Genomic DNA, 26,222 nt, shown 5'->3' with positions numbered 1-26,222 from the left:
ACAGAGGCATCCCTAAACCCACACACAAATATCTCTACACACACACAGGCATCCCTACACACACACTGAGGCATCCCTACACACACACACAGGCATCCCTACACACACACAAGCATCTCTACACACACACACAGGCATCCCTAAACCCACACACAAGTATCTCTACACACACACAGGCATCCCTACACACACACTGAGGCATCCCTACACACACACACAGGCATCCCTACACACACACAAGCATCTCTACACACACACACACACATACAAGCATCTTCACACACACACACTGGCATCTCTACACACACACAGGCATCCCTACACACACACACACACAAGCATCCCTACACACACCACACACACAGGCACCCCTACACACACACAATCATCTCTACACACACACACACAGGCATCGCTACACACACAGGCATCCCTACACACACACACACACAGAAGCATCCCTACACACATCACACACACACAGGCACCCCTATACACACACAGGCATCCCTACACACAAACACAGGCATCTCTACACACACAGGCATCCCTACACACACACACAAGCATCTCTACACACACACACACAGGCATCGCTACACACACACAGGCACCCCTACACACACACAGAGGCATCCCTACACAGACACAGAGGCATCCCTACATACACACAAGCATCTCTACACACACACAGAGGCATCCCTACACACACACACAGGCATCCCTACACACACACACAGAGGCAATCCTACACACACACAGGCATCCCTACACACACACAGAGGCATCCCTACACACACACAAACATCTCTACACACACACAGAGGCATCCCTACACATGCACAGGCATCCCTACACACACACACAGAGGCATCCCTACAGACACACAAGCATCTCTACATACACACAGAGGCATCCCTACACACACACAGAGGCATCCCTACACACACACACAAGCATCCCAACACACACACAGGCATTCCTACACACACAGAGGCATCCCTACACACACACACAAGCATCCCAACACACACACAGGCATCTCTACACACACACAGAGGCATTCCTACACACACACACACAGGCATCGCTACACACACACTGAGGCATCCCTACACACACAAGCATCTCTATACACACACACAGGCATCCCTACACACACACACAAGCATCCCTACACACACACAAGCATCTCTACACACACACAGGCATCCCTAAACCCACACACAAGTATCTCTACACACACACAGGCATCCCTACACACACACTGAGGCATCCCTACACACACACACAGGCATCCCTACATACACACACACAAGCATCCCAACACACACAGGCATCTCTACACACACACAGAGGCATCCCTACACACACACAGAGGCATCCCTACACACACACAGGCATCCCTACACACACACACACAAGCATCCCAACACACACACAGGCATCTCTACACACACACAGAGGCATCCCTACACACACACACAGGCATCCCTACACACACACACAAGCATCCCAACATACACACAGGCATCTCTACACACACACAGAGGCATCCCTACACACACACACAGGCATCCCTACACACACACACAAGCATCCCAACATACACACAGGCATCTCTACACACACACACAGGCACCCCTACACACACACACAGGCATCCCTACACACACACACAGGCATCCCTACACACACACAGGCATCGCTACACACACACAGGCATTCCCAAACACACACAAAGGCATTCCTACACACACCACACACACAGGCACCCGTACACACACACACACAGGCATCCCTACACACACACAGGCATTCCTATACACACACAGGTATCCCTACACACACACACAGAGGCATCCCTACACACACACAGGCATCCCTACACACACACAGGCATCTCTAGACACACACACAGGGGCATCCCTACACACACACACACAGGCATCCCTACACACACACATAGGCATCCCTACACACACACAGGCATCCCTACACACACACTGAGGCATCCCTACACACACACACAGGCATCCCTACGTACACACACACAAGCATCCCAACACACACACACTGGCATCCCTACACACACACACACAAGCATCCCAACACACACACAGGCATCTCTACACACACACAGAGGCATTCCTACACACACACAAGCATCCCAACACACACACAGACATTCCTACACACACACAGAGGCATCCCTACACACACACACAGAGGCATCGCTACACACACACTGAGGCATCCCTACACACACAAGCATCTCTATACACACACACAGGCATCCCTAAACACACACACACAGCCATCCCTACACACACACACAGGCATCCCTACACACACACACAGGCACCCCTACACACACACAGGCATTCATATACACACACACAGGCATCCCTACACACACACTGAGGCATCCCTACACACACACACAAGCATCCCTACACACACACACAGGCATCCCTACACACACACATAGGCACCCCTACACACACACAAGCATCTTCACACACACACACTGGCATCTCTACACACACACAGGCATCCCTGCACACACACACACACACAAGCATCCCTACACACACCACACACACAGGCTCCCCTACACACACACAATCATCTCTACACACACACACACAGGCATCGCTACACACACAGGCATCCCTACACACACACACACACACAGAAGCATCCCTACACACATCACACACACAGGCACCCCTACACACACACAGGCATCCCTACACACAAACACAGGCATCTCTACACACACAGGCATCCCTACACACACACACTAGCATCTCTACACACACACAGGCATCCCTACATACACAGGCATCCCTACACACACACAGAGGCATCCCTACACACACACACAGGCACCCCTACACACACACACAGGCATCCCTACACACACACACAGGTATCCCTGCACACACACAGGCATCCCCACACACACACACAAGCATCCCTACACACACACAGGCATCCCTACACACACACACAGGCATCCCTACACACACACAAGCATCCCAACACACACACACACAGGCATCCCTACACACACACACAAGCATCCCAACACACACACAGGCATTCCTATACACACGCACAGGTATTCCTACACACACACACAGGCATTCCTATACACACACAGGCACCCCTACACACACACAGGCATTCTTACACACACACACAAGCATCTCTACACACACACACAGGCATCCCTACACACACACAGGCATCCCTACACACACACACAGAGGCATCCCTACGCACACACACAGGCATCCCTACACACACACACAGGCATCCCTACAGACACACACAAGCATCCCAACACACACACAGGCATCCCGACACGCACAGGCATCCCTACACACACACAGGCATCCCTACACACACACACACACACAAACATCCCTACACACAGGCATACCTACACACACACACAGGCATCCCTACACACACACAGCCATCCCTACAGACACACACAAGCATCCCACCACACACACAGGCATCCCTACACACACACAGGCATCCCTACACACACACACAGTCATCCCTACACACACCACACACACAGGCACCCCTACACACACACAGGCATTCTTACACACACACACAGGCATCCCTACACACACACAAACATCTCTACACACACACACAGGCATCTCTACACACACACAGAGGCATCCCTACACACACACACAGAGGCATCCCTACACACACACACAGGCATCCCCACACACACACACAAGCATCCCTACACACACACAGGCATCTCTACACACACACACAGGCACCCCTACAGACACACACAGGCATCCCTACACACACACAGGCATCCCTAGACACACACAGGCATTCCTATACACACACCCAAGCATCCCTACACACACCACACACACAGGCACCCGTACACACACACACAAGCATCCCAACACACACACAGGCATCTCTACACACACACACAGGTATCCCTACACACACACACAGACATTCCTATACACACACAGGCACCCCTACACACACACAGGCATTCTTACACACACACACAAGCATCTCTACACACACACACAGGCATCCCTACACACACACACAGGCATCCCTACACACACACAGAGGCATCCCTACACACACACACAGGCATCCCTACACACACACACAAGCATCCCAACACACACACAGGCATCTCTACACACACACACAGGCACCCCTACACACACACACAGGCATCCCTACCCACACACACAGAGGCATCCTTACACACACACACAGAGGCATCCCTACACACACACACAGAGGCATCCCTACACACTCACAGAGGCATCCCTACACACACACACAGGCATTCCTACACACACATAGGTGTTTTCACACACACACATACACACGCAAGCATCCCTGCACTCACACATACACATACACACAGAAGCATCCCTATGCTCACACACTCACACAGACAGGCACCCCTACACACAAATACACACAAACACAAGCATCCTTACACACACACACAACACACACACATGCACACACACCTGTTTTTTTGCCTTTCAAAGTCTTTGGAACATCAACCTCTCCTAAGGGAATCACTTCCATGAAGACCTGGGGAGCGTTATTTGCATCTCATTTTAGCCTGTCATCCGTTGCCTGTGTGGGTTTTCAAGAGGAGAAAGAGCGAGAGAGCGAGAGCAAGAGTGAGAGCGAGAGAGAGAGAGAGAGAGAGAGAGCCTTCATTTGCTAATTCATTTCCTAAATGCTTGCAATAGCTGTCAGGGACCCAGGTACTTGAGCCATCACCTGCTGCCTCCCAGGGTCAGTTTTAACAGGAAGCTGGAGTCAGGAGCCAGAGCTGACCATTGAACTCAGGTACCCCATTGTGAGACAGCGGTGTTTCAAGTGACCTTTTAACTGCTAGGCTAAACATCCATTCCTGGGTGGCCTTCAAGCAGCACACATCTATTTCTCCCAGTGCTAGAGACTGCAAGTGCAAGATCAAGACTCTAGTCATTCAGGGTCTGGTGACAGCCTGTTCTTTGTAGATGGTGCTTTCTTGTGGTGTCTTCACAGGGTGGAAGGGACCAGTTAGCTTCCTGGGATGTCTTAAAAGACACTGATCCCATTCACGGGGTTCTGCCATCGTAACCCTATCACTTCCCATTCGGTGATTAGGTTTCAATGCAGGAATTCGGAGGACACAATCATTCAGACCACAGCACGCCACCAACACTCACACAGGCACACATGCAAGTCCCCACTTCCCCACCACGCATTCATGCTCACACACACTTAGACACACCTTGACATATGTATACTACACACATAACCCCTATACAATACACACATACACGCACGCATCCCACTCCCACGCATTGACTTAATGGGATCTTACTAGCATAGTGACAGGAAGAGAAGGGGAGACAGAGATCGTCTATCCACTGCTTCACTTTCCAAAGGGCTGAAACAGACAGGGCTGGACCAGGCAGAAGCCAGCAGCAAGCACTTGGACCATCATCTGCTGCTTGCCCAGGTGAATTAGCAGGGAGCTGGATTGGAAGCAGAGTATCCGGGACTTGAGCTGGCACTCCACTACGGGATGCCGGTGCTGCAAGCAGTGGCTGAGCCTGCCGCACCGCGATGCCAGCCCCAACACCTTTGTTGTTTAAGAGTTGTTTTACAGTTAGCATCTTCTAGGCTTTCAAGCATATTGGCATAATTCTTTTCATTTCTTTAGTATCTGTAGTGTTTTCTCCTTTCTCCTTTGTAGCTGCATATAGTTTTTGGTCCTTAATAAGGATTGTGAGAGATTTATATACCTTATTGGCATTTTCAAAGAACAGCACAGAATTTTGCCTTTTCTTTATCCTTTCAAAATTTTCTGCTTCATTAAATCCAGTTTTCATATTGTTTAATTCCACCTCAACTATTTGGTTTTGTTTTTGTTCTTTTTTTTTCTAATTTCTGAAGATGAAGACTAATGTCCTTTGCCATCATTTTTTTTTTTTGAATAACCAAGGCATTCAAAATCTGCAGTCTCTGGGTGCAGATTTGACTGTGTTTGCTATTAATCATTTTTCTTGGCTTTGCTTTAGAGAAAGCTTGTCATTTTGCTTTTCCTTGTAGTCTGTGTTTTGGTTGCATTGGATGATGTGTTGCCTAAAATACCAGCTTTTTCAGTGAACACTATGTGTGGGGCTGCCAGAAGGCCAAGATCAAGGTCAGATTATGCGGTTCTGGGGGTTGCACTCCCACATGGTTTTTGAAGGGGAAGTGGGACACAATTCAAAGCATAACCGAGCTCAAATGCATGAATCATTTCTAAAAATGCTCCACGCACTCAGAAAACTGCTTCTCCTTACGAGAGGTGGCCTCTGAAATCTAGTTTGATATTTGTGCTGTTCAATTCATTTATGTTTTTACTTGTCTTTTGCCTACATCTGTTCAATTCTGTAATATTAAAGTATTCCTATGGAGTTGAATTTTATCGAGGTGCTTCTCCACGTCTAGTAGTTTTCCTTTACACATTTTGTTGCGGTGGGTTTGTACTTACTTAATTAAGACTGTACTTGGCAGAGTCTGCATGTTACACACACACACACACACACACACACACACACGAGTCTTCCCAAAGCTCATGGAAAATGTGGATCATGAAAAACCTGTGCATGGGTTTCAGAATTTTTGCACCAAAATAAAATTATCTTTTCATTCCATGCCCATTTCAAGTGCCTCTGTGTGTGTGTGTGTGTGTGTGTGTGTGTGTGCAGAGACAGAGATTTTAAGGAACTGGGTTGGGAGCTGGCAAGTCAGAATTCTGCAGGGTGGGCTGGCAGGCTGGAGGCCTAGGAAAAGTGAACACTGCCATGTGAGTCCTCTGCAGGCGGCTCGCTGTTTTTGCTCTAGGCCTTCAATGTACTGATCTATGTGGGAATGAATATATTCATTTCTTCATCCAGCTCTCCCACACAGGTGCAGGGGCCCAAGCACTTGGGCCATCTTCCACTGCTTTCCTAAGCCATGGCAGAGAGCTGGATCAGAAGAGGAGCAGCTGGGACTAGAACCAGTGCCCATATGGGATGATGGCGCCACAGGCAGAGGATTAACCCACTGCGCCACAGCGCCAACCCTGAGAGTAACTTTCAGAAAACTGCATTTCCTTACGAGAGGTGGCCTCTGAAATCTAGTTTGATATTTGTGCTGTTCAATTCATTTATGTTCAATTCATTTATCCCATATGGGCACCGGTTCTAGTCCCGGCTGTTCCTCTTCTGACCCAGCTCTCTGCTATGGCCTGGGAAAGCAGTAGAGCATGGCCAAAGTCCTTGGGCCCCTGCACCCACACGGGAGACCCGAAAGAAGCTCCTGGCTTCGGATCAGCGCAGCTCTGGCCATTGCGGCCATCTGGGGAATGAACGAGTGGATGGAAGACCTCTCTCTCTCTCTGCCTCTCCTCTCTCTGTGTAACTCTTTCAAATAAATAAAATAAATCTTAAAAAAAAGAAAGTTAATCTCACCTAAAATTATCCTCACAGCCACATCTACACTGGTGTTTGGCCAAAAACTGGGTACTACAGGGGTACTTCAAAAAGTTTGTGGAAAAATGAAATTAAGTGATAAATTTATTTTGCTTCAAAAACTTAAAATCCTATAGCAGTTAAGACACACTTCTTGGGATGCCTCCATCCACTATCACAGTGCCTGGGTTCAAGTCCCAGCTCTAGTTCCCATCCAGCTTCCTGCTAATGCGCACCCTGGGAGGCAGCAGGTGATGGCTCAAATACTTGTGTACCTGCAACCCACATGGGAGACCTGGGTTCAGTTCTGAGCTCCTGGCTTTGGCCTGGCCCAGTCCCAGCTGTAGTAGGCAACTGGGGAGAGAATCAGCAGATAGAAGATCTCTCTCTCTCCTCCCTCTCCCTCTCTCTTTCAAACAAATAAATAAATTGAAACCCATGCATTATTTCCATAATATATATTTTCCATGAACTCTTTGGAGGCTCCTCATATACATGGATTTTCAACTGTTACAAATTTATTTGTGTGTGTGTGTATGAGAGAGAGAGAAGAGAAACACCCCAGCTTCTGGGTTTGCCTGCTCAAGGGTTGGGGAGGTCACTGAGTCTTGGCCAGCGGCCCCCAGCCCGGATCCGGCTCTCTCCAGCTAGCTGCGGTGCTGGTCCCTGCCAGACAGATGCTACCTCAATGTCACTGTAAGGCACACTATCTTAACACGAGTGAGCCTAGAGCTCGGTGTGGCCCTCGGGCTGCTGAAGGGCCTTTGTCGGAAGCAGATAAAGCTTTCTCTGGGCGTGGGGAGCTTGCAGCTGTCTGGGGCTGCAGGGGCACAGCCAGAGTGTCCTTGGTGGGTGCACTGGCCATTCTGCTGCACCCATCTTCAAATCCAGCCACAGGAGGAGGCCACGGAAAGAGATGAGGAAGAGTCCAGCCTCACAGACAGACGGAGTGGCAGGCAAGGGAGGGCCGGCAGGACAGGTACACGGGGAGCAGGTGGAGGAGATGCACGGGAAGTTGGGCGGGCAGGGGCAGGGCTCCCAGCTCTGTACCCAGAAGTCACTCCACCAGCTGGCCTCAGTTTGCTCCCCTGCCAATTGGAGACCATCTGAGTCCCAGGGTGTTGGGAGGAGGGGTCACGCAGTGGACGCTGCGATAGCTCCAGCCCTGGTTTTGAGCCCTTGTGCTGAATCCTCCAGCCCCTGTCCCCCAGCCCACAGCATGGAAGCTGCTGAGAACCTAGGCCCAAAGCAGGGCTTAACTAAGGTTGCCTTTTTCTTTTGCACAATCCTTTTCAGAAAATCGAATTATGGGGCCGGCATTGTGGCCGTTAAGCTGCTGCCTGCAGTGCTGGCATCCCATGTGGGTGCCAGTTCAAGTCCCAGCTGCTCCTCTTCTGATCCAGCTCTCTGCTATGGCCTGGGGAAGCAGCAGAAGATGGCCCAAGTCCTTGGGCCCCTGTACCACGTGGGAGACCCAAGAGAAGCTCCTGACTCCTGGGTTCAGAACTGCCCAGTGCTGGCTGTTGTGGCCATTTGGGGAGTGAACCAGCAGACAGATTTCTTTGTCTCTATCCCTCTCTCTCTGTAACTCAGCCTTTCAAATAAATGAAATAAATCTTTAAAAACAGTCGAATCTACTTTGAGGTGATTTTATCTTTGCATTTGGCTAAACTCACGCAGTCACTCCCAAATGGACAAAGTTGCGAAATTGGAGCAGAGTTCAGTCAGCAGCTCCAGGCCTGGTATAAAGAGAGAGCCGGGGTCCAAGCCCCTGCAGATAATGACAGCCAGGGACCCCGTGTGGGCCACGGCTGAGTTCATGGCATTGGCAAGAGATAGAAACCAGTTACAAGACACAGAAGCGAATGTGAGGCTTGGTGCAAGAGGGGAAGGGGAGCGATGTCTACCACGGGGATGCATTGTAATTAGGGTCTGATCTCTTTGAAGCAATTCCTTTGCCCGTATCTGGGTTTTCAGCCCAACTCTTGCATGGAGCCGGGCTTGCCTCATACTCTCACTTCCAAAGGCTCTATGGGAGGCTCCTTCCTGCCTCTCCAGCCTCTCGTAGGTGGCCTCAGGCATTCCTGGGCTTGTGGCTGCACGGCTCCCACCCAACATAGCTCAGAGCATCAGTGCGCTCAGCCTCAGGTGACCTGTCCCGATGAACCGGCCCATCCCCCGCTTTCCCAGCCTCTGTTGTAGATAAGAGCGATCATGTGAACCAGCTCTGGCTGCAGAGGCCCCCCTGGGGACCTTGGAGGCGAGTTCCTGGGGAAATTGCTGCTTTCTTGATCGAAGGGGACAGATGAAGCTGTCCCTGCCCAGTCCTCCTTCCAGATTGGAAAGCCTTCGTGATGGCTGGACATCACTGTCTTCATGAGACAAACGTGAGCTAATCAGAGAGATGCTGGTTCCTGATCCACGGCCAGAAGACCACCCTCAGAATCCTTATGTGAGAAAATCGAACGTTTCTTCCCCAAGACATAAACACCAAAACCAAATCAAACAAACAAAACAGCAGATTTATTTTGAATGGCAGAGTGAGAAAGAGTCTTCTATCCTGTGATTCACTCCTCAAATGCCAACAGAGCTGGGCCAGGCTGAAGTCAAGAGTCAGGCGCTTCATCTGGGTCTTCCATGTGGGTACAGGGACCCAAGCATTTGGGGGCATTTTTTGCTGCTTTCCCTGGGCCCATTCGTGGGAGCTGGATCAGAAGCAGAGCAGCTGAGACTTGAACCAGTGTTCCCATAAGGGATGCTGGCACCATAGGCAGCGGCTTAACCCTCTGTACCAGGACACCAGCCCTGCAGAACACCTAGCGCCAGGTGCTCAGTCCCTCAGAGCTGCTCTCCTTCGCTTCCTCCTTTGTCCTGATGTCTCTGCCCCTTAGCTGCTTGCATCCTCTCATTTTGTTCCCACTTAACTAGCAAGAATATGGAAGGGAAAGGGGCCGGCACTGTGGTGTAGCGGGTAAAGCCACTGCCTGCAGGGCCATCATCTCATATGGGCGCTGATTCGAGACCCGGCTGCTCCACTTCCGATGCAGCTCTCTGCTATGGCCTGGGAAAGCAGTAGAAGATGGCCCAAGCCCTTGGGCCCCTGCACCAACGTGGGAGACCCAGAAGAAGCTCCTGGCTCCTGGCTTCGGATCATCAGAGCTCCCGGCCATTGTGGCCAATTGGGGAGTGAACCAGTGGGTGGAAGACCTCTCTCTCTCTCTCTGTCTCTCTACCTCTCCTTCTCTGTGTGTGTGTAACTCTGACTTTCAAATAAATAAATAAATAAATCTTTAAGAAGAAAAAAAAGAATATGGAAGGGAAGGACGTAATATATCGAGGAATATTTTCACAGAAAAGGTGTTCTTTTAAAATCCGTGAATAATTATAAGTTCTCAGAACCATCATTGAGGGACACACAGTTTTTTTATAGTCAAGCCTGTTGTCTATTGTCAAATAAGGTCCATGCTAACGGAAAGTATCAAAGAAACAAATGAATATGCCTATGGATGGATAAGACCATAACCTCAAAATCAGCAACCCATTTAAGCAGTTCTGCATGAAGAAGATCTTGGCACTGGTACTACAAACCATTGCCCAGAGGAATTCCAGAAGGACCGCCAGCATGAAGAACTTTAGCATGTACACGGACTGACAGGCTCAGTACTGTTAAGATGTCAGTAATGGGGGCTGGCGCTGTGGCATAGTGGGTTAAACCGCCACCTGCAGTGCCGGCATCCCATATGGACACCAGTTCAAGGCTTAGCTGCTCCATGTCCAATCCAGCTCTCTGCTATGGCCTGGGAAAGCAGTGGAAGATGGCCCAAGCCCTTGGGCCCCTGCACCCATGTGGGGGACCCTGAGTAAGCTCCTGGCTCCTGGCTTCAGATCAGTGCAGTTCTGGCCATTGCAGCCATTTGGGGAGTGAACCAGAGGACAGAAGATCTCTCTCTCTCTCTCTGCCCCTGCCTCTCTGTAACTCTGCCTTTCAAATAAACAAATAAATCTTTAAAATATGTCAAGAATAATTTATAGATTCAATGCAATCCCAATCCCAATTCCAGCAGGTTTTTTTCCTTCATAGAAATTGGCAAGGTATTCCAAAACTCCTGTGCAAATGCAAGAGACTTAGACTAGACCCAAAAAAGTCGAACAAGAAGAATAATGGAGAACTCACACTCAGGACCCGATCTCAAGACTTCATGTAAGACTGCAGTAATCAAGAGAGAGTGTCACTGGCATCGAGACAGAGAGACTATCTGCTCTGGCCCGTGTGGGCTGCTGTAAGAAAATCCACATGTGCTTCTCACAGTTTTGCAGGGTGAGAAGTCCCAGATCAAGGGGCTGGCACGTTTGATTCTTGGACTCTTCTTGTGCATGGCCGCACGCTTGCTATGGCCTCACACGGTGGAGACAGGAAGCTTGGGCACTAATCCTAGCCAAGAGCTTCTCTCTCATAAGCTCATGTAAACCGATTGAATTCCCAAAGCCTCCCCCCCCCACCCAAAAAAAGAAAATGGTCTTGTGGGCCAGGGCTCCCATATATGACTGATGGAAAGCCAAGAAGACTCCAGAAGAAGATTCACACACAATGGCTGACTGATTTTCCACGTGGATGCCACAAGAATTCAAGGGGGGAAAAGATCACCTTTTCAACAGAGTGCTGGGAAAACTGGGTATCTATGTACAACAAAAGAAATTGTGAATTTGCCCCACACCACACACAAAATAGATCATAAATTTACATGTAAGAGTGGAATCTATAAAACTTCCCTAAGAAAAAATAGGGTAAGCTCTTAGTGATGTGAGTTTGCATAAAATATAAACTTTTAAAATCCATCATTTGGACTTCATCAAGATATTACAACTTCTGCTCTTCACAGGACACTGGTGGGAAAATGCAAAGGCAAGGAGATATTTGGAAGAAGATATTTGCAAAATACAAAGTGGCTGCGTCTATAACTCTTCAAATTTAGTAATAAGACAAACAACATAATTAAAAATGAGCAAGGAGTTTGAACAGACACTTCATCATGGAACTGCCAAGCAAAACCACAGTGAGAGATCACCTCACACCTCCCAGAATAGTGAGAACCAGAAAGACAGACAATAAGCAGACTGGAAGAAACTGGGACCACAAAGTGACGCAACACCTTTAGACAACAGTTGGGCAGTTAAACATGACCCAGCAAGTGCACTGCCAGCTATAAATCCGCAAGAAATGAGAACATAGAAACTTGTCTACCGATGTTCACAGCAGCTTTATTTGTCATGACTAGAAACCTCAATGTGTAGCAACAGCATCCAGCAGGCATTGTGGTCCACGCATCTGATGGGATGCTACTGAGCGATAAGCACACAGTACTGACATCCCACCGGCACCAGGATGAACCTCCAGACAGCTGTGCTGAGTGAGAGGCCACACACACACACTGGCTGAGTCTACTGACACAAATTAAGCTACAGGGCAAGCAACTGGGGGCAGTTATTGTGGGGCTAGGGGCAGGGAGGGGCAGGAAGGAGGGCTTCCTGGGAGTGGAGGCCACTTTTAGGGACAATGGCTATGTTTTCCATCTTGATTGGGTGGGTTGTTTCACAGGTATACACACGTGGCAAAGCTCATGCAATTGTATACATGAAAGATGTGGAATTTATCATGTACCTTTTGTACCTACATAGAGCTGTTAACAGAAGATAAACAAAAATCCAGTCACCTCAAATCTTCGGACAGCCTTAGTTTTCTGCCTGAATGTTCCCAGGTGCTGGAGAAGGACTAACTGTGGGGCTTCTTGAGTACAAAAGGAGACACTGTACCCCCTTGAGGGTCCAAGGCCTTGAACCTTCAGAGAAGCTGTCCAGGAATCCTGGAGGGCCCGTTTGGTGATGTCAGAGACACACATTAGGGCAGGTACCAAAAGCATGGCTAGGGTACTCCTGAGGAATGTTGGGGCCCCTGGCGTCAAAGCCATCCCCTCTCACACTGTGTCATTGTGTACTGTGGGCACACACATCGCCACCTCAGGGGCATCAGAACCATCTAGATGTCTACAGTGCACAAAACGGGTGGACCTGAATGTGCACACTCAAATGCTACAGCAATTATCATTCACATTAACTTTCTGTCCTCACTGTTAGGATCTTTCACGTTTCAGAGTTGTTGGGTTCCAGATCTTTGGCGGGTTACACCCCAGGCTCTCCACACTGCAGTTTTCATTGACCTCTTGACCTGGAATGAACACGCCACGCCCTCCCTTCTTCCCCAGGCTGTCCCAACTCAAACTTGTCCATGGCCCCGTCACTGCAAGAAGTCCCTCAACCTCCACTTCCGGTCTGGAATGCTGCCTTCCGCCCTGTACCCACGGTGGCCAGTGTGGATGCTGCTGTCTTGCCTGAAATCAGTCTCTCAAGAAACAACTGGAAGTTAGCCTGTGTTTCTCAGGAGACTGATGTGCACTTGGTTCAGGAACATGCAGGAGCAGCCTAGCCGCCCTTCCTGGTCCCAGCTGCCTATCTGCTCAGTTTAAATAATGACTTCGGCAGGCCGGTTTACCAGTTGCACGGAGAGACTGCTCCAGCTCTTGACAAGTGTGCAGAGTTTCAAAGGACCAACAAAATGCCACCTGTAGCTACCCTGCGGCACGAGCCTCATTAAGAGCAGCTAAACGAGGCCAAGCCAGAGCCGGCAAACAAAAAGATGCGCTGGCATTTCCAATGTCATTCACCTCGGGAAGCGCTGGGGGCGGGGTGCTTTCTGAGGTGAAAAAAGGCACTTCCTGGAAACAAAGCTAGCTTATACAGGACAACCAACGGCCGTGAGCCACGACCTAATAAGATTTGGTGACTTTCTGACTTGGAGGAACCCAGGCCGTCACCTACCAGAGTACTTCCTGCATCCCTGCTAGCCCTGGCCCTGACGGTCTGTGTCTCAGACAAACCCCAATTGCCCAGTCACCTCACCCGGGACTTCAAAGATTTTTCCCACGGAAAACCCAAAGTTGCAGATACTCTGGATTGCCTCATGGTAAGGCCTTGGGGACCACGGTCTGCAGCCAGGGTTCAGGATGCAAGGCCGAACACAACAGACAAGAAGGCAATCCTAGAATAAAGGGGCAGGGGTGCACTGAAAGAGACAAAAGCTCTAGAACTTTCCATAAGATAATTTAGGTAAAAATGTGTGTGTGTGTGTGTGTGTGTGTCTAAAATTTCTGGAGTTGTCTTAGTGATCGGAGCTCTGAGCAGTGTCCTGAGACAGAGTGTAAGCTCCTCTTGGGAGATCTCAGGGGTGCCCCCTGCCACCCCTCGCCCTGCCTGCCTTTGGGGCCCTCTCTGTATGACAGAGCCCCTTCCCCTGGGAGTGCAGAGGGCTGAAAGGAACCGGGCAGCTCACCCAACGCTCAGGGCCAGGACTCTGGGGAGAGCATGGGGCTCGGGGACAGGCCGGGACCTGCCAGCAGGTCTCCTCGGGCTACAGCTTGCAGTAAAGTGCCATTTGAAGGGCCCGCCCTGGGGCTGCTCCCTTCCTCCTGAGGTCTTCTCAGAGGGTTGGGGGCAGCTTTTCATTTAAGGAGTGACTCCCTGACAGTCTCATATGCAAAAAATCTGCTTCCAACATACATTATCAGCCCTGAATACAAAAACACTCAAAGTAGGCCAACCCTTCCGACATGCCAAAAATGGCCATGCACGATTTGCTTTCGGGGCCTGCTTAGTGCAAATTCCTAACCCGTCTTGCTCTCCTCCTGTCACCAGCCACAAGGAAGGCACTGGTGGGGTGGGGGTGGGGGCAGGCTGGCCTCTGCTGGTGGGGTCTGGGGTTCGGAAGGTTGCAGTGGGCGAGTTGGGGGCATGTTGAGCAGGGGGGACAGCGAAACCAGCACCGTGAGGGACCGCTGGCAAAGGGCTCCTCTCCTCAAGAGAAGCTTCCAGAGCCCAGGAGCCAGTCTCCTGAGCCAGCTGTTGCCCACAACCACCGCAAGTCAGAGCACACCCCTGTGCCGAGCCTGCCCGGGGTCGGGAGGACCCCATCACCTAGAAGTTCTGCAGCAGCTAAAGTTCCCAGCCCTCTGCATTTATAACCTCTGAAAGGATTAAAGTGCTTTTAGTGGCAAATCCTGGGAAACCCCAGCGCTTTGTAGGGTGAGGCCATTTCTCAACTCCAAGGAACCCAGTGGGCCTGAGCTCCTGCAGCTCCCTGCCCCGGGCCAGCAGGCAGTTCTGCCCCTGAGGGCCCTGAGCACTGGGCAGCGCCTGGACCCAGCTCTGCTGGCACGGCCCCTACTGCATGCTCACCTGTGCCGCACAGCGGTGCCTGCCCCGGGCGCACGGGGTCTTGCTCACGTTTTGGGTCGTTGCCCAGTTTCTGGGCCTCAAGGCGGGACCCTGAGCTTTGCTGGTGGCGGCCGGGCAGCGACTAGCCCTCGCGGCAGCAGGGCGCCGGGGGCCACCCGCGCAGGCTTGTCGCCGCCTCCAGGGGTGCGCCGCCGCGGTTCAGCTGCGCCGAGGCCGCGGGGGCCGAGCCGCAGGGCTCACGCGTGCGTGGCTGTTTGTAGTGCCGGCGGCCGCTGAGGCCTGGCCACGAGCTGGGCCGCTGTGCACTGCCTGGTGCTTGAAGAGGTTGGCCCGGCGGCCAAACGCCTTGCCGCACTCGCTGCACTCGTAGGGCTTCTCGCCGCTGTGCGTCCGCCGGTGCTGGCTGAGGCCCGAGCGGCCGCGGAAGGCCTTGCCACACTGGACGCACGCGAAGGGCCTGCCGCCGCTGTGGCTGCGCTGGTGGTGGATGAGCTGCGACACGCCCTTGAAAGCCTTGTCGCACTGGCGGCAGGCGTAGGGCTTGCGGCCGCTGTGCGTGCGCTGGTGCTCGATGAGGTTGGAGCTGCGGCGGAAGGCCTTGCCGCACTCGGGGCACGCGTAGGGCCGCTCGCCGCTGTGCACCCGCGCGTGCTCCAGCAGCGCGAAGCTGCGCCGGAACAGCTTGCCGCACTCGGGGCACGCGAACGGCTTCTCGCCGCTGTGGATCACCTGGTGCTTGATGAGGTTGGAGCTGCGCGTGAACGTCTTGCCGCAGTCCGGGCACGCGAACGGCTTCTCGCCGCTGTGCACGCGCGTGTGCTCCAGCAGCGCGAGGCTGCGCTGGAACAGCCTGCCGCAGTCCGGGCACGCGTAGGGCTTCTCGCCGCTGTGGACGACCCGGTGCTTGATGAGGTTGGAGCTGCGGCTGAAAGACTTCCCGCACTGCTGGCACGGGTAGCGCTTCTCGGCGCCCTTGGGCAGCTGTGGCCTCGGGGCCAGGTTCTGCCCTAAGCCCTGAGGGCCTCTTTGGGCTGCTGTCCCCAAGGCGTGACTCTCCTTGCCAGCTGGAAGGTCTGTTATGGGGAGTTCTCTTCCAGAATGTTCCTGCCCTGCCTTCGGCATCTTGTTGGTTCCCCTGTCACCTGTAAGGACAATGCCACCCCTCCCTGGGTCTCTACTGAGGGCGCTATGCTTCTTCACCCTCAGGCCAAGACCGGGGAGCTAGGAGCAGCAGTGCAGGACCCTGGGGGAGAGCGCCAGATGCCCCTAGATGCCCACAGAGCAGGTGCACAGTGAACACAGGGGATGGCACTATGCCGGGGGCTCCCAGGGCGGGACATCGACCAGTGGAGAGAATTTCCCACCCTCCTCCACTTTGCGCTCCACCAACAGAAACCGCCGAGCACCCCTCACTCACCTGCACGCAGTCCTGCGGGGTCCCCCAGCCGGGGGAAGTCTGACACCCAGGGCCCCTTTCCTCGCTCCAGCTGGGACACTACGTGAGGCTTGCAGAAGGCAAATCCTGTTCGTGAGAAACGAAGCAGGGAGTCAGGAGCATTGTGGCTAAGGGCACGGAGTCACTGCTCAACCCGGATAACAAAGAATCCGCCACAAAGTGCCACCGGCAAGGGTCCCAGAGGAAGGCCAAGGGTAGCCATGCTGCTGCTTGGCCTGCAGGGAGGTCATGGAAGAAGGGCACGGGGGGGGGTGGTGGTGGCGGGGGGCGGGGGGGCGTGGCCTAGGGAATGCCTGCCGACATGCCAATAGCCGGGAGCTCTCAAAGCTCACGATTCCAGAACTGTCTTTGGAGCCCCACAGCTACCCGGTGAGGGTCAGGAAGAAGCCAGCAGAAGCAGCTGGTCTCCCATGGGGTGAGATTTCAGTGGAGGCTCTAGGAGAGGAAAGGGAGCCATGTTCAGCTGTCAAGCCTGGGGCAGCAGCAAGGGAGATGTTTGGAAAGACCTCGGCGTGGGCTGGCTTCCAAGCCGGCGAATCCTGGCTTTGCCTTTGAATTGGCAGGGTCGCCTCTGGTCACAGGGTCATAAAGGTGGGAGATTGGGGACACGCACCCAGTGACACCAGATGACTGTAGTTCTCCAGCATCACCCGCTTGTACAGCAGCCTCTGGCTGAGGTCTAGAAGCTTCCATTCTGTCTTTGTGAAGTACACAGACACGTCCTCAAAAGATACCGGTACCTAAGAGAAGCCACATCCAGTCATCCAGTGATGGCAGGGGGATTCTGCTCCCCAGGTCCCAGGAGGAGGCGACGGCAAGAAAACCTGGCGGGGCAGGGTGCACGGCAGTGGGTGGGCTGCGGGAGGAGCCAGCTTAGGGGGCAGGCCGTGCCAGGGCCACCCACTCACCTTGGACCTCGTGGGCAACAGGATGGCCGCCATCGCCAGGGAGCCACCAAGACACTAGGGAAAGTGTACAGAGCCCCAGGTGAGACGAGTCCAGCCGGGGGCAGCTCCTGGCTGCTCGGGAGCCACTGGTGACATGTCGCACAAGCTTGGTTAGTCTTTCCTGTCCACCTGTCGCCTGCAAGGGGACACTGAGCAGGGAGAGAGCGAGGGGGCTTTCCCGGGGAGGCCCGTGGACTCAGGACCCCAGACACCCCACGGAGCACAGGCGCCACCTGCTGCTTCCTTTCTGGAAATGCCCCCTGGGGTCCTTAAAGCAGCATCCATGGATTCTCTCCCAGGTCTGGAGGCCACAAGTCAAAGATGTAGGCACTGGCAGGGCCTTGTGGGCACAGGGAGAGTCACTCTCACAGCACGAGCACAGACAGCACGCAATGGGCACAAGGGCCAGCAGTCACCAGGGCCGCGTGCTTCTCCATGTCAGTTCTCATGGCCAGGAGCCAGCTGGGCAGGCAGATGTTATTCCTATCTGTCTGGAGAGTGCAACATGGAAGTCCCAGGCAGAGGAGCAGGTGCGCCAGGCAGCAGCTGGAGGGTGCTTTGACAAACTGTTTTCTGCAGGGAGAAAGAAGGGAAAGCGAGAGAAGGAGGGCTGTGTGGTGGATGGAGTGCAGAGAGAGAGAGGGTGTGAACAGGAGGCGGGGATGGAAAGCGGACACAGAGGGGACTTGGGGACAGAGAGGGTGGATGGAGAGAAGAGGAGACAGAAAGAGGGGGACAGGTGGAGGGGGCACACAGACATGGGGATACACAGAAGGAAGCAGAGTGGAGGACAGAGAAGAGGAAAGAGAGAGATACGGGAACATAGAAGGTGGAAGAACAAAGAAAAATGGCAGGACAGAGATAGGGGACAGGCAGGGGGACAGACAGAGGGGGCATAGAGAGACAAAAGTGGAGACAGGGCCGCCGCTATGATGTAGCGGGTAAAGCTGCCACCTGCAGTGTCAGCATTCCATATGGGAGCCCATTTGAGTCTTGGCTGCTCCACTTCCGACCCAGCTCTCTGCTATGGCCTGGGTAAGATGCCCAAGTCCTTGGTTTCCTGCACCCGCAAGGGAGACCTGGAAAAAGCTCCTGGCTCCTGGCTTCGGATCAGCTCAGCTCCTGCCATTACAGCCAATTGGGGAGTGAACCAGCGGATGAAAGGCCCCTCTCTCTCTGTGTAATTCTTTTAAATAAATAAATAAATCTTTAAAAAAAAGTGGGGACGGAGTGGTGAGACAGAAATGGTAGGGGAAAGACAGAGAGGGAGAATGAAGACAGAGAGAGAGGGTACAGGGAGAGATTAGGGACAGAAAGGTTGGGAGAGTGAGGAGAGTGAAACACAGAGGGATAGAAGGTGAGACAGGGAGAGAAATAGAGGGGGTTCAGAGAGAGAGAGAGGGCAAGGACAGAGATCAAAGTGGGAATAGAGAGGGGGAGAGTGGGAATAGAGAGGGGGAAGATGACAAACAGGGAGGGGGACAGAAAGATAGAACAGGGAGAGGGGGTATGGAGAGAGAGAAGGTGACCTAGACAGAATGGGGACAGATATAAAGAGGGGGCTACAGGGAGGGAGATGGTTGGGACAGGGAGAAAAGGGGCTGAAGAGAGAGAGGGTGGGGACAGAGAGGGAGAAGAGATGAGGGTACAGAGCAAGGAAAGACACAGGGGGGAAGAAAGAGAGGGGGAGGCCAGAGAGAGGTGGACGCAGAGTGAGGGAGAGAAGGGAGAGAACAAGGGAGCCGAGAGATTGTAGAAATGGGGGGGGTGGAGGGGGAGAACAGAGGGAAGAGAGAGGAGGGACAGAGAGAGGGAGGCAGGAGAGGGGACATGAAGAGGGGACAGAGAGAAGGGGACCAGCCAAGTTGCTGAGGGTACAGAGAGGGGGACGCAGAGAGAAGGGTGACAGAGAATGATGGGACAGAAAGAGGGACATGATGGGGGGCACAGAGACAGGGTGGGGACCAAGAGAGAGAGGGGGACAGAGAGAAACAAGGGATGGGGCAAACGGAGAAAGTGGTGCAGAGAGAAGGGGGAACAAAGAGAAAGGGGGGTCATAGAGAGGAGGGACAGAGAGTTGAGGGGGGAAAAAGAGAAAGGAACAGAGACAGACAGTGGGAGACGGGGGGGGGCAGAGACAGCAGGTTACAGAGAGGTAGGGAGGGGAACAGAGAGAGGCAAGGGGGCGAGGAGAGAGAGAGAGAGAGAGACAGAGAGAGGGGGGGAGAGGGAGAAGGGGTGATGGAGGATAGAGAGGGGCTGGGACAGAGATGGAGAAGACAGAGGGAGGGAGAAAAACAGAGGAGGGGTGACAGAGAAAGGGGGAACAGATGGGGGGCAGAGAGCCGGTAGGGACAGAAAGATGGGGACAGAGAGAGAACGGGTGACAGAGAGCCAGGGGGTGGGGCAGAGTGGAAGAGGGGGCACAGAGGGTAGGGTGCAGCAGAGAGAGAAGTGGGAACAGAGAGTGAGGCGAAAGACAGTGGGAAAGAGGAGGGAGGGAGGACAGAGAGCGAGTGAGGGGTGGGACTCTCCGAGCATAGGCACAGCTACGGTATTCACCTGGGGCTTACGTTCTTTATTTTGTTTGCTAGGCGGGGAGACCTAGGCACCATGATGAGGCCTGGGGACCTACCAGGCGGTGTCTCAACAGCTGCCACAACGCCTTAGTACCTGCGACATCTGTGCTGCTTCTGATGACAGTTTTCAGTCATGAGGAACAAAAGGCTCCTTTCAAGGTGGAACGACACTACTGGAAGCTTTAGGTGACAGCCTGAGGGTGACTGCGACATCTCCTCTGAGTGTTTGCTGTTGGCAGTGGGAGTGGTGAGAAGCACTCTTGCCAAGTGACATTCCTCAAGGGTTGTGGGGACAAAGGCACCAGTTTGACGCCACCAGGAAGCAGCCCAGGGTAGGCTCGGGCACATGTGCGGGAGCCGGACAGGAAACCAGAGATCAGTAACTCTCACTCCTTAGAGAACTCACTCAGGGTCCCGTAAGGACCTCCCCAAGAGCGCCACACAGAGGAGCAGGCCTGCAACATGCATGGACTGTGGGGCTCACCCGGCAACCATATTTAAACCATGGCAGATGAAGGCTGTGGACCTTTTTCCTGCCGGAGGCCATTTGGCTATCTAGCACTTCATACACAGGCCATACAAAATGAGCAACTTCAACATTAGCCGGCCGTCAGTTTACTGAATCGCAAGTCCTGCCTGTACTGGCCTTGGCAGGGCCAGACCAAATGGTTTTGTGGTCTTCCACGGCTGGCGGGTCACACGTTCCCCAGCCCTGAGGACTGCAGGGGATCGCACGTGCTCGGGGACTTAGGCAGATGATGGAAGAAAATGGCCTTTTTTTTTTTTGACAGGCAGAGTGGACAGTGAGAGAGAGAGACAGAGAGAAAGGTCTTCCTTTTGCAGTTGGTTCACCCTCCAATGGCCGCCGCGGCTGGCGCGCTGCAGCCAGCGCACCGCACTGATCCGATGGCAGGAGCCAGGTGCTTCTCCTGGTCTCCCATGGGGTGCAGGGCCCAAGCATTTGGGCCATCCTGCCACAGCAGAGAGCTGGCCTGGAAGAGGGGCAACCGGGACAGAATCCGGTGCCCCGACCGGGACTAGAACCCAGTGTGCCGGCGCCGCAAGGCGGAGGATTAGCCTAGTGAGCCACGGCGCCGGCCAGAAAATGGCCTTTTAAAGACATGCATATGGAAGCATTTGTGGAGGAGACAGCCGGCAACATACTTGAAGACATTTCAGTGCAGACATAAAAACAGCAGAAGCAGAAGAAAGGATGAACCACACGTGGAAGCAACCCGAGTGGCCATCAACCGATGGATGACAAGAGAAAGCAAATATGGTGCCTGTACGCAGTACTGTTTGTCCCGCACACGTGTCACAGCGTACGCGACCCCAAGGACACTGTGGTAAGTGAAGAAAGGCAGACACACTCGGAAGGCCACATGGCGCGTGACTGCACAGCTGTGATGTAACACGCTATTTCACAACAGCCGTCTCCACCCAGTTTTGAAGCTGTGCTGGCCAGTCTGCTGAATCCCTTCCCCAGACTGCACTTCTCCTTGGCCCACCACACTCTGGGGCCAGGAGCCAGACCCTTGGGCACAGTCGCTATACTCTGGAGCCCACCTGCAAGCACCTGAGAACCCCGGCCACCTTAGCCACAGGCCATCTGCAGAGTGCCCCTCCAGCTCCAGGCCCCTCGTTGGGCCCCGCCCCACCCCTGGGCGTGGCCCCCGTGTGCCCCGCCTCATAGCCTCCTCTCTTGCAGGGCTGCAGGCAGCAAAGAATTCCGCTTTTCGTCTTGTCCAATGGTAAGGGTGCTCCATTGGCAGGTGCATGCTGTGCCAGCCAAAAAACTGGTACACTGTATCAAACATAGGACGTGTCCAGAACAGGCCGGTCCACAGTGTCTGGAAGCAGATCGGTGCTTGCCAGGGGCTAGGGCACAGCAGACTGGGGAGAAACTGCTGATGGGTATTGGCTTCACGTGTGGGGTGAAGAAAGGTTCTAGGGAATTCTATGTGTTTTCAATCTAGAATAAAATGATCATTTTGGAAAACAGCATAAGCCTATTTATTTATTTATTTAGCCACCACAACCGCAGGCTCAATATGCACTTTGGAGGTCTCCGCAGGAGGCATCGTGGCACAGCGTGAGTGACTCCTCCACCGCCGCGCGCAGGGAGACTGAGTGAGCCAGGCGGCCACACTGAGGGAAAGATAAGACAGGACCGAGAGAGACAGATGGTGAACTGCAGCGAAACTGCAGCCTTCTGTGCCATCCCAGCAGGTGTCCACTAGATGGCACGGCTTCCCCAGAAAAAGAAAAAGCCAGGCAAACATGCAGAAAAAGCATCCAGTAACGTCACTGATGTTGCATCAGGAATTTGGGCTTTTGCATCCACGAGGAGAGCCTGGCGGGGCCACTTTGGTGAGGTTTCTTCCTTCCTGGTGGAACTTCTCTGGGGTCCAGCAGCTCAAGACCCTGACTGCCCCCTCTCTGTCCCACCAGCTTTCCCAGGCCTGAGGTCCTTGTCACCTGCTACCCATCTGGTGGTGCAGCCAGGGAGGGAGATCTGAGGGAGCCAGAGCTGAAGTCAGGCCTGGGCGCGCTGTCACTCCCACCCTGTGCCTCCCTGGAGCCTGCACAGAGCAGCTCCCCTGTCAATGGCTTTCCAGGTGTCACCCCCTGTGGAGGCAGGGCTGACCTGGAAAAGTGATCCTCCGGGCTGGCGGGGCGGGTCCTTTGCCACCCACATGGCTTTTTCTGAGCTCGCCCTCTTTTTCAAATGAGACAGTCTGCTCACACTACTCAAACTTTCCACCCGACTTCCATTCCCTCTCTCCCCCTCGCCCACCTTCCCTGGTGCTGTCACTTGTCAACACTCTCCCCACCCATTACTGCAGGAGCACAATCTGGGGCTCCTCTGGGATGGTGGCTGTGATCAGCTGGCCCGGTGTTCTTGGATAACAGTGCCACGACCTCATGGTGTAGGTGTGGCTGGTGTTTCCACACCCGGACGGGTAAAATCCAGACTTATCAGGCAGAGGAGTGGCCGGATGCTCTTCGACCAGCCCTAGCCCAGCCGCTGAAAATCAACCAGAGAGATAAGGGCAAAACCCAGGCGCCCACCCCACCCAGGCTGACCCAGCAGCCTTGGCACTCTGTCAGTGCTCTGCCGCCTCCAGGGGCGACCTCGACTGTCCCCTGCCGCGGCTGCTCCCTTGCCCTCCTTGTCACCTGTCCCCACCTTCCACAACCCCCGCCGAGATGGTCCCAATCCGTTCCCCCGGCAACCCTACTTCGTGGGGGCGTACCTGGGCTTCACCGATGGCCGGGGCTGTAGGCCTCCCCTCCCGCCCCCTGGCAGGCCCGATCAAGGCCGCCGCCTCCGAGAAGCCCTCCGGAACGACGTCCGCAGGAGGCGGGGTGGAGTGGGGTGGGGCTTCTGGCCAGGTCTCCACCCTGGCGCTGGCCGCTGCTTAGGAGGCCCGTGTTGCCCCGCTGTCTGTTTGTCCCGCGACAAGCTGGACTGGGAGCGGGCGGGGCCCAGGCGACGGCGGAGTGGGAACTGGACTCGGGGAGCGCGGCGGCGGCGGCGGCCGGGGGGGGGGGGGGGGCAAGGAGCATGCGCGGTGCGGTGGGAGGGCGGCTGGCCCGCTCCTTCCCCACAGGGGCGTCTGGCCAGACTCCTCGCTTACCCTAGGGCACTTTCGCTTCCCATGTGGGCTGCTGGGAGGCGTCGGGCCTCGGGGATCAGCGCCCTGAGGTTCGGAGGACGCAGGGGGAGGGGCCAGAGTCCCGGGTGCTGAGCCCGCACCTTCATCTGTCCGTTTCTCTGGGGACCATGAGCCTCTGCGGGGAAGCTACCAGAAAGTGGCCAGGTTATGGTCACCCAGAAAATGGGGGTGGGGAACTTGGGGAGACCGATGCATGGAGATGGGAGGCAGACACTCTCCATGCAGAGTGGACATCAGTGTCCCGTTTTGCCACAGGTCATGGTCCTCGGGTGAAACTGGGGTTGAACCAGGGCTGACGGACACTTGTGGGGCCCTTGAGGAAAACTTAGGAGCATCGGAAAACCTGCGAAAGACAAGCAGCAAAGCGAAAGCAGCAAACCCCCGACCCAGCCCTCCGCCGCAGCCAGGCTGTTAGGAATAGGGCGCCCGCTGGGCACCTCCTGGCCTGGTCTCGGGGCTGTCCCTGCCTCAGGAAACCAGAGCTGGGGTTACTGCCCTCCAGCCACGGGCAACCAGTGCTCCAGTACAGCAGCTGTCCTGCCCAGGTCTGGGGCAGAGCTGCCCCCACCTCTGTGAGCACAGATAACGGTCACAGGGCCCAAGGCGGACCCCAGGGCCCCCAGTTCTGTGTCCTGAGGCCCAGGGTTTCTTTTTGCTTTTTAAGATTTATTTATGTATTTGAAAGTTACACTTACAGACCGGGGCGGGGGGTCTTCCATCTGCTGGTTCACTCGCCAGGTGACTGCACTGGCCAGGGCTGAGCCAGACAGAAGCCAGGAGCCAGGAGCTTCCTCCAGGTCTCCCACGTGGATGCAGGGCCCCAAGCACTTGGACCATCTTCCACTGCTTTCCCAGGCCATAGCAGAGAGCTGGATTGGAAGTGGAGCAGCCGGGACTCGAACTGGCGCCCATGTGGGATGCAGGCATGGCAGGCGGTGGCTTTGCCCGCTACGCTGCAGCAGTAGCCCTCTCGAGGCCCACGTTTGTTCCCTCCTTGGAGTGCGGGCTGGATAGGCCTGGGCTGAGTGAGATGTGGTGGGGTGGACGGTGCCCCCACCGAGGTACATCCTACACTAAACCTGGGCGCTGGTTCGGGTCTGTGCTTTGTAGGCGAAAGGGCTCTTCAATGAAGGACGTGGCGAGCAGACCGTACGACATCATCCAGGTGGGCATCCATGACAGGCGCCCTCCCAGGAGACAGGCAGGAGACAGGGCCCCGGGCAGATGGAGCCAGAGGCGGGGTGACGCAGGCATGGGGACACCCAGAGCTACCAGGAGGAGCTGGCACCCCGACTTTGGGCTCTGGCCCCCAGGCCTGGACGCCCACACTCCTGTTGTTGAGAGCCACTGGGTTTGTGCTCATCTGTGGGGGCTGCCCCAGGACCTGCACCCTCAGGGGAGGGGGCTGGGACGCTGCACCTGCACCTTGCTCTTGTGGGCTGGTGGCGGGGGCAGCCCCGGCCCGGCAGCACCCGAGAGCGGAGCAGCCGCCCTCCGTGGGAGCTGGGGGAGGGGCCTCAGGCCGGGCCGGGAGTGCTCCCCGCACCTGCCGTCTCTGGCCGCCGGGGCCCAGCCTCCTGCCCGTGGGGGCTTCTCTGTGGAGCTCTGAAGATCCCTGGCCAACCTAGCTCGGGGCCCGGGCGACAGGGCCAAACCAGTGGCTCCAGGATGGAGAAACCCCCCTTCCAGAATTTTCCACACTCTATTAGGAAGAATTTCAGACACACGCCAGGCCTGAGAGA

At 54.4% G+C, this 26,222-nt stretch overlaps 1 protein-coding gene across 2 annotated transcripts; it reads right to left on the bottom strand.

Annotated features, from left to right (window-relative positions):
- Window positions 1–12,771: 12,771 nt before the first annotated feature.
- On the bottom strand, window positions 12,772–24,337 carry ZFP92 (ZFP92 zinc finger protein). Of its 2 annotated transcripts, none has more exons than XM_008253104.4 (5): window positions 24,058–24,306; window positions 18,183–18,794; window positions 17,888–18,014; window positions 17,236–17,340; window positions 12,772–16,960 (listed from the first exon to the last, which is right to left on the bottom strand). In XM_008253104.4, exons 2-5 carry the CDS (start codon window positions 18,213–18,215, stop codon window positions 16,017–16,019), a joined length of 1,209 nt encoding a protein of 402 aa, XP_008251326.1. In that variant the 5' UTR covers window positions 18,216–18,794; window positions 24,058–24,306; the 3' UTR covers window positions 12,772–16,016. The 2 variants fall into 2 exon arrangements, with proteins under 2 accessions (XP_008251326.1, XP_008251327.1); XM_008253105.4 differs by having other exon boundaries at window positions 15,868–16,960; window positions 18,183–18,236; window positions 24,058–24,337.
- Between the last annotated feature and the right edge of the window lie 1,885 nt (window positions 24,338–26,222).

This window comes from Oryctolagus cuniculus, chromosome X (assembly GCF_964237555.1).
Source record: "Oryctolagus cuniculus chromosome X, mOryCun1.1, whole genome shotgun sequence".
Classification (NCBI taxonomy): domain Eukaryota; kingdom Metazoa; phylum Chordata; class Mammalia; order Lagomorpha; family Leporidae; genus Oryctolagus; species Oryctolagus cuniculus.
This window is presented reverse-complemented; position numbering and strand designations above follow the sequence as displayed.

What these genes read in the sequence shown, in the direction of transcription:
- ZFP92 (XM_008253105.4), bottom strand. Translation starts at nt 18,215, where the DNA reads ATGGCGGCCATCCTGTTGCCCACGAGGTCCAAG. An exon ending in CAGTCATCTGGTGTCACTGG is followed by an intron (nt 17,341 to 17,887) that starts GTGCGTGTCCCC and finishes TCTCACGAACAG; the next exon opens with GATTTGCCTTCTGCAAGCCT. An exon ending in CCCCGCAGGACTGCGTGCAG is followed by an intron (nt 16,961 to 17,235) that starts GTGAGTGAGGGG and finishes TTGTCCTTACAG; the next exon opens with GTGACAGGGGAACCAACAAG.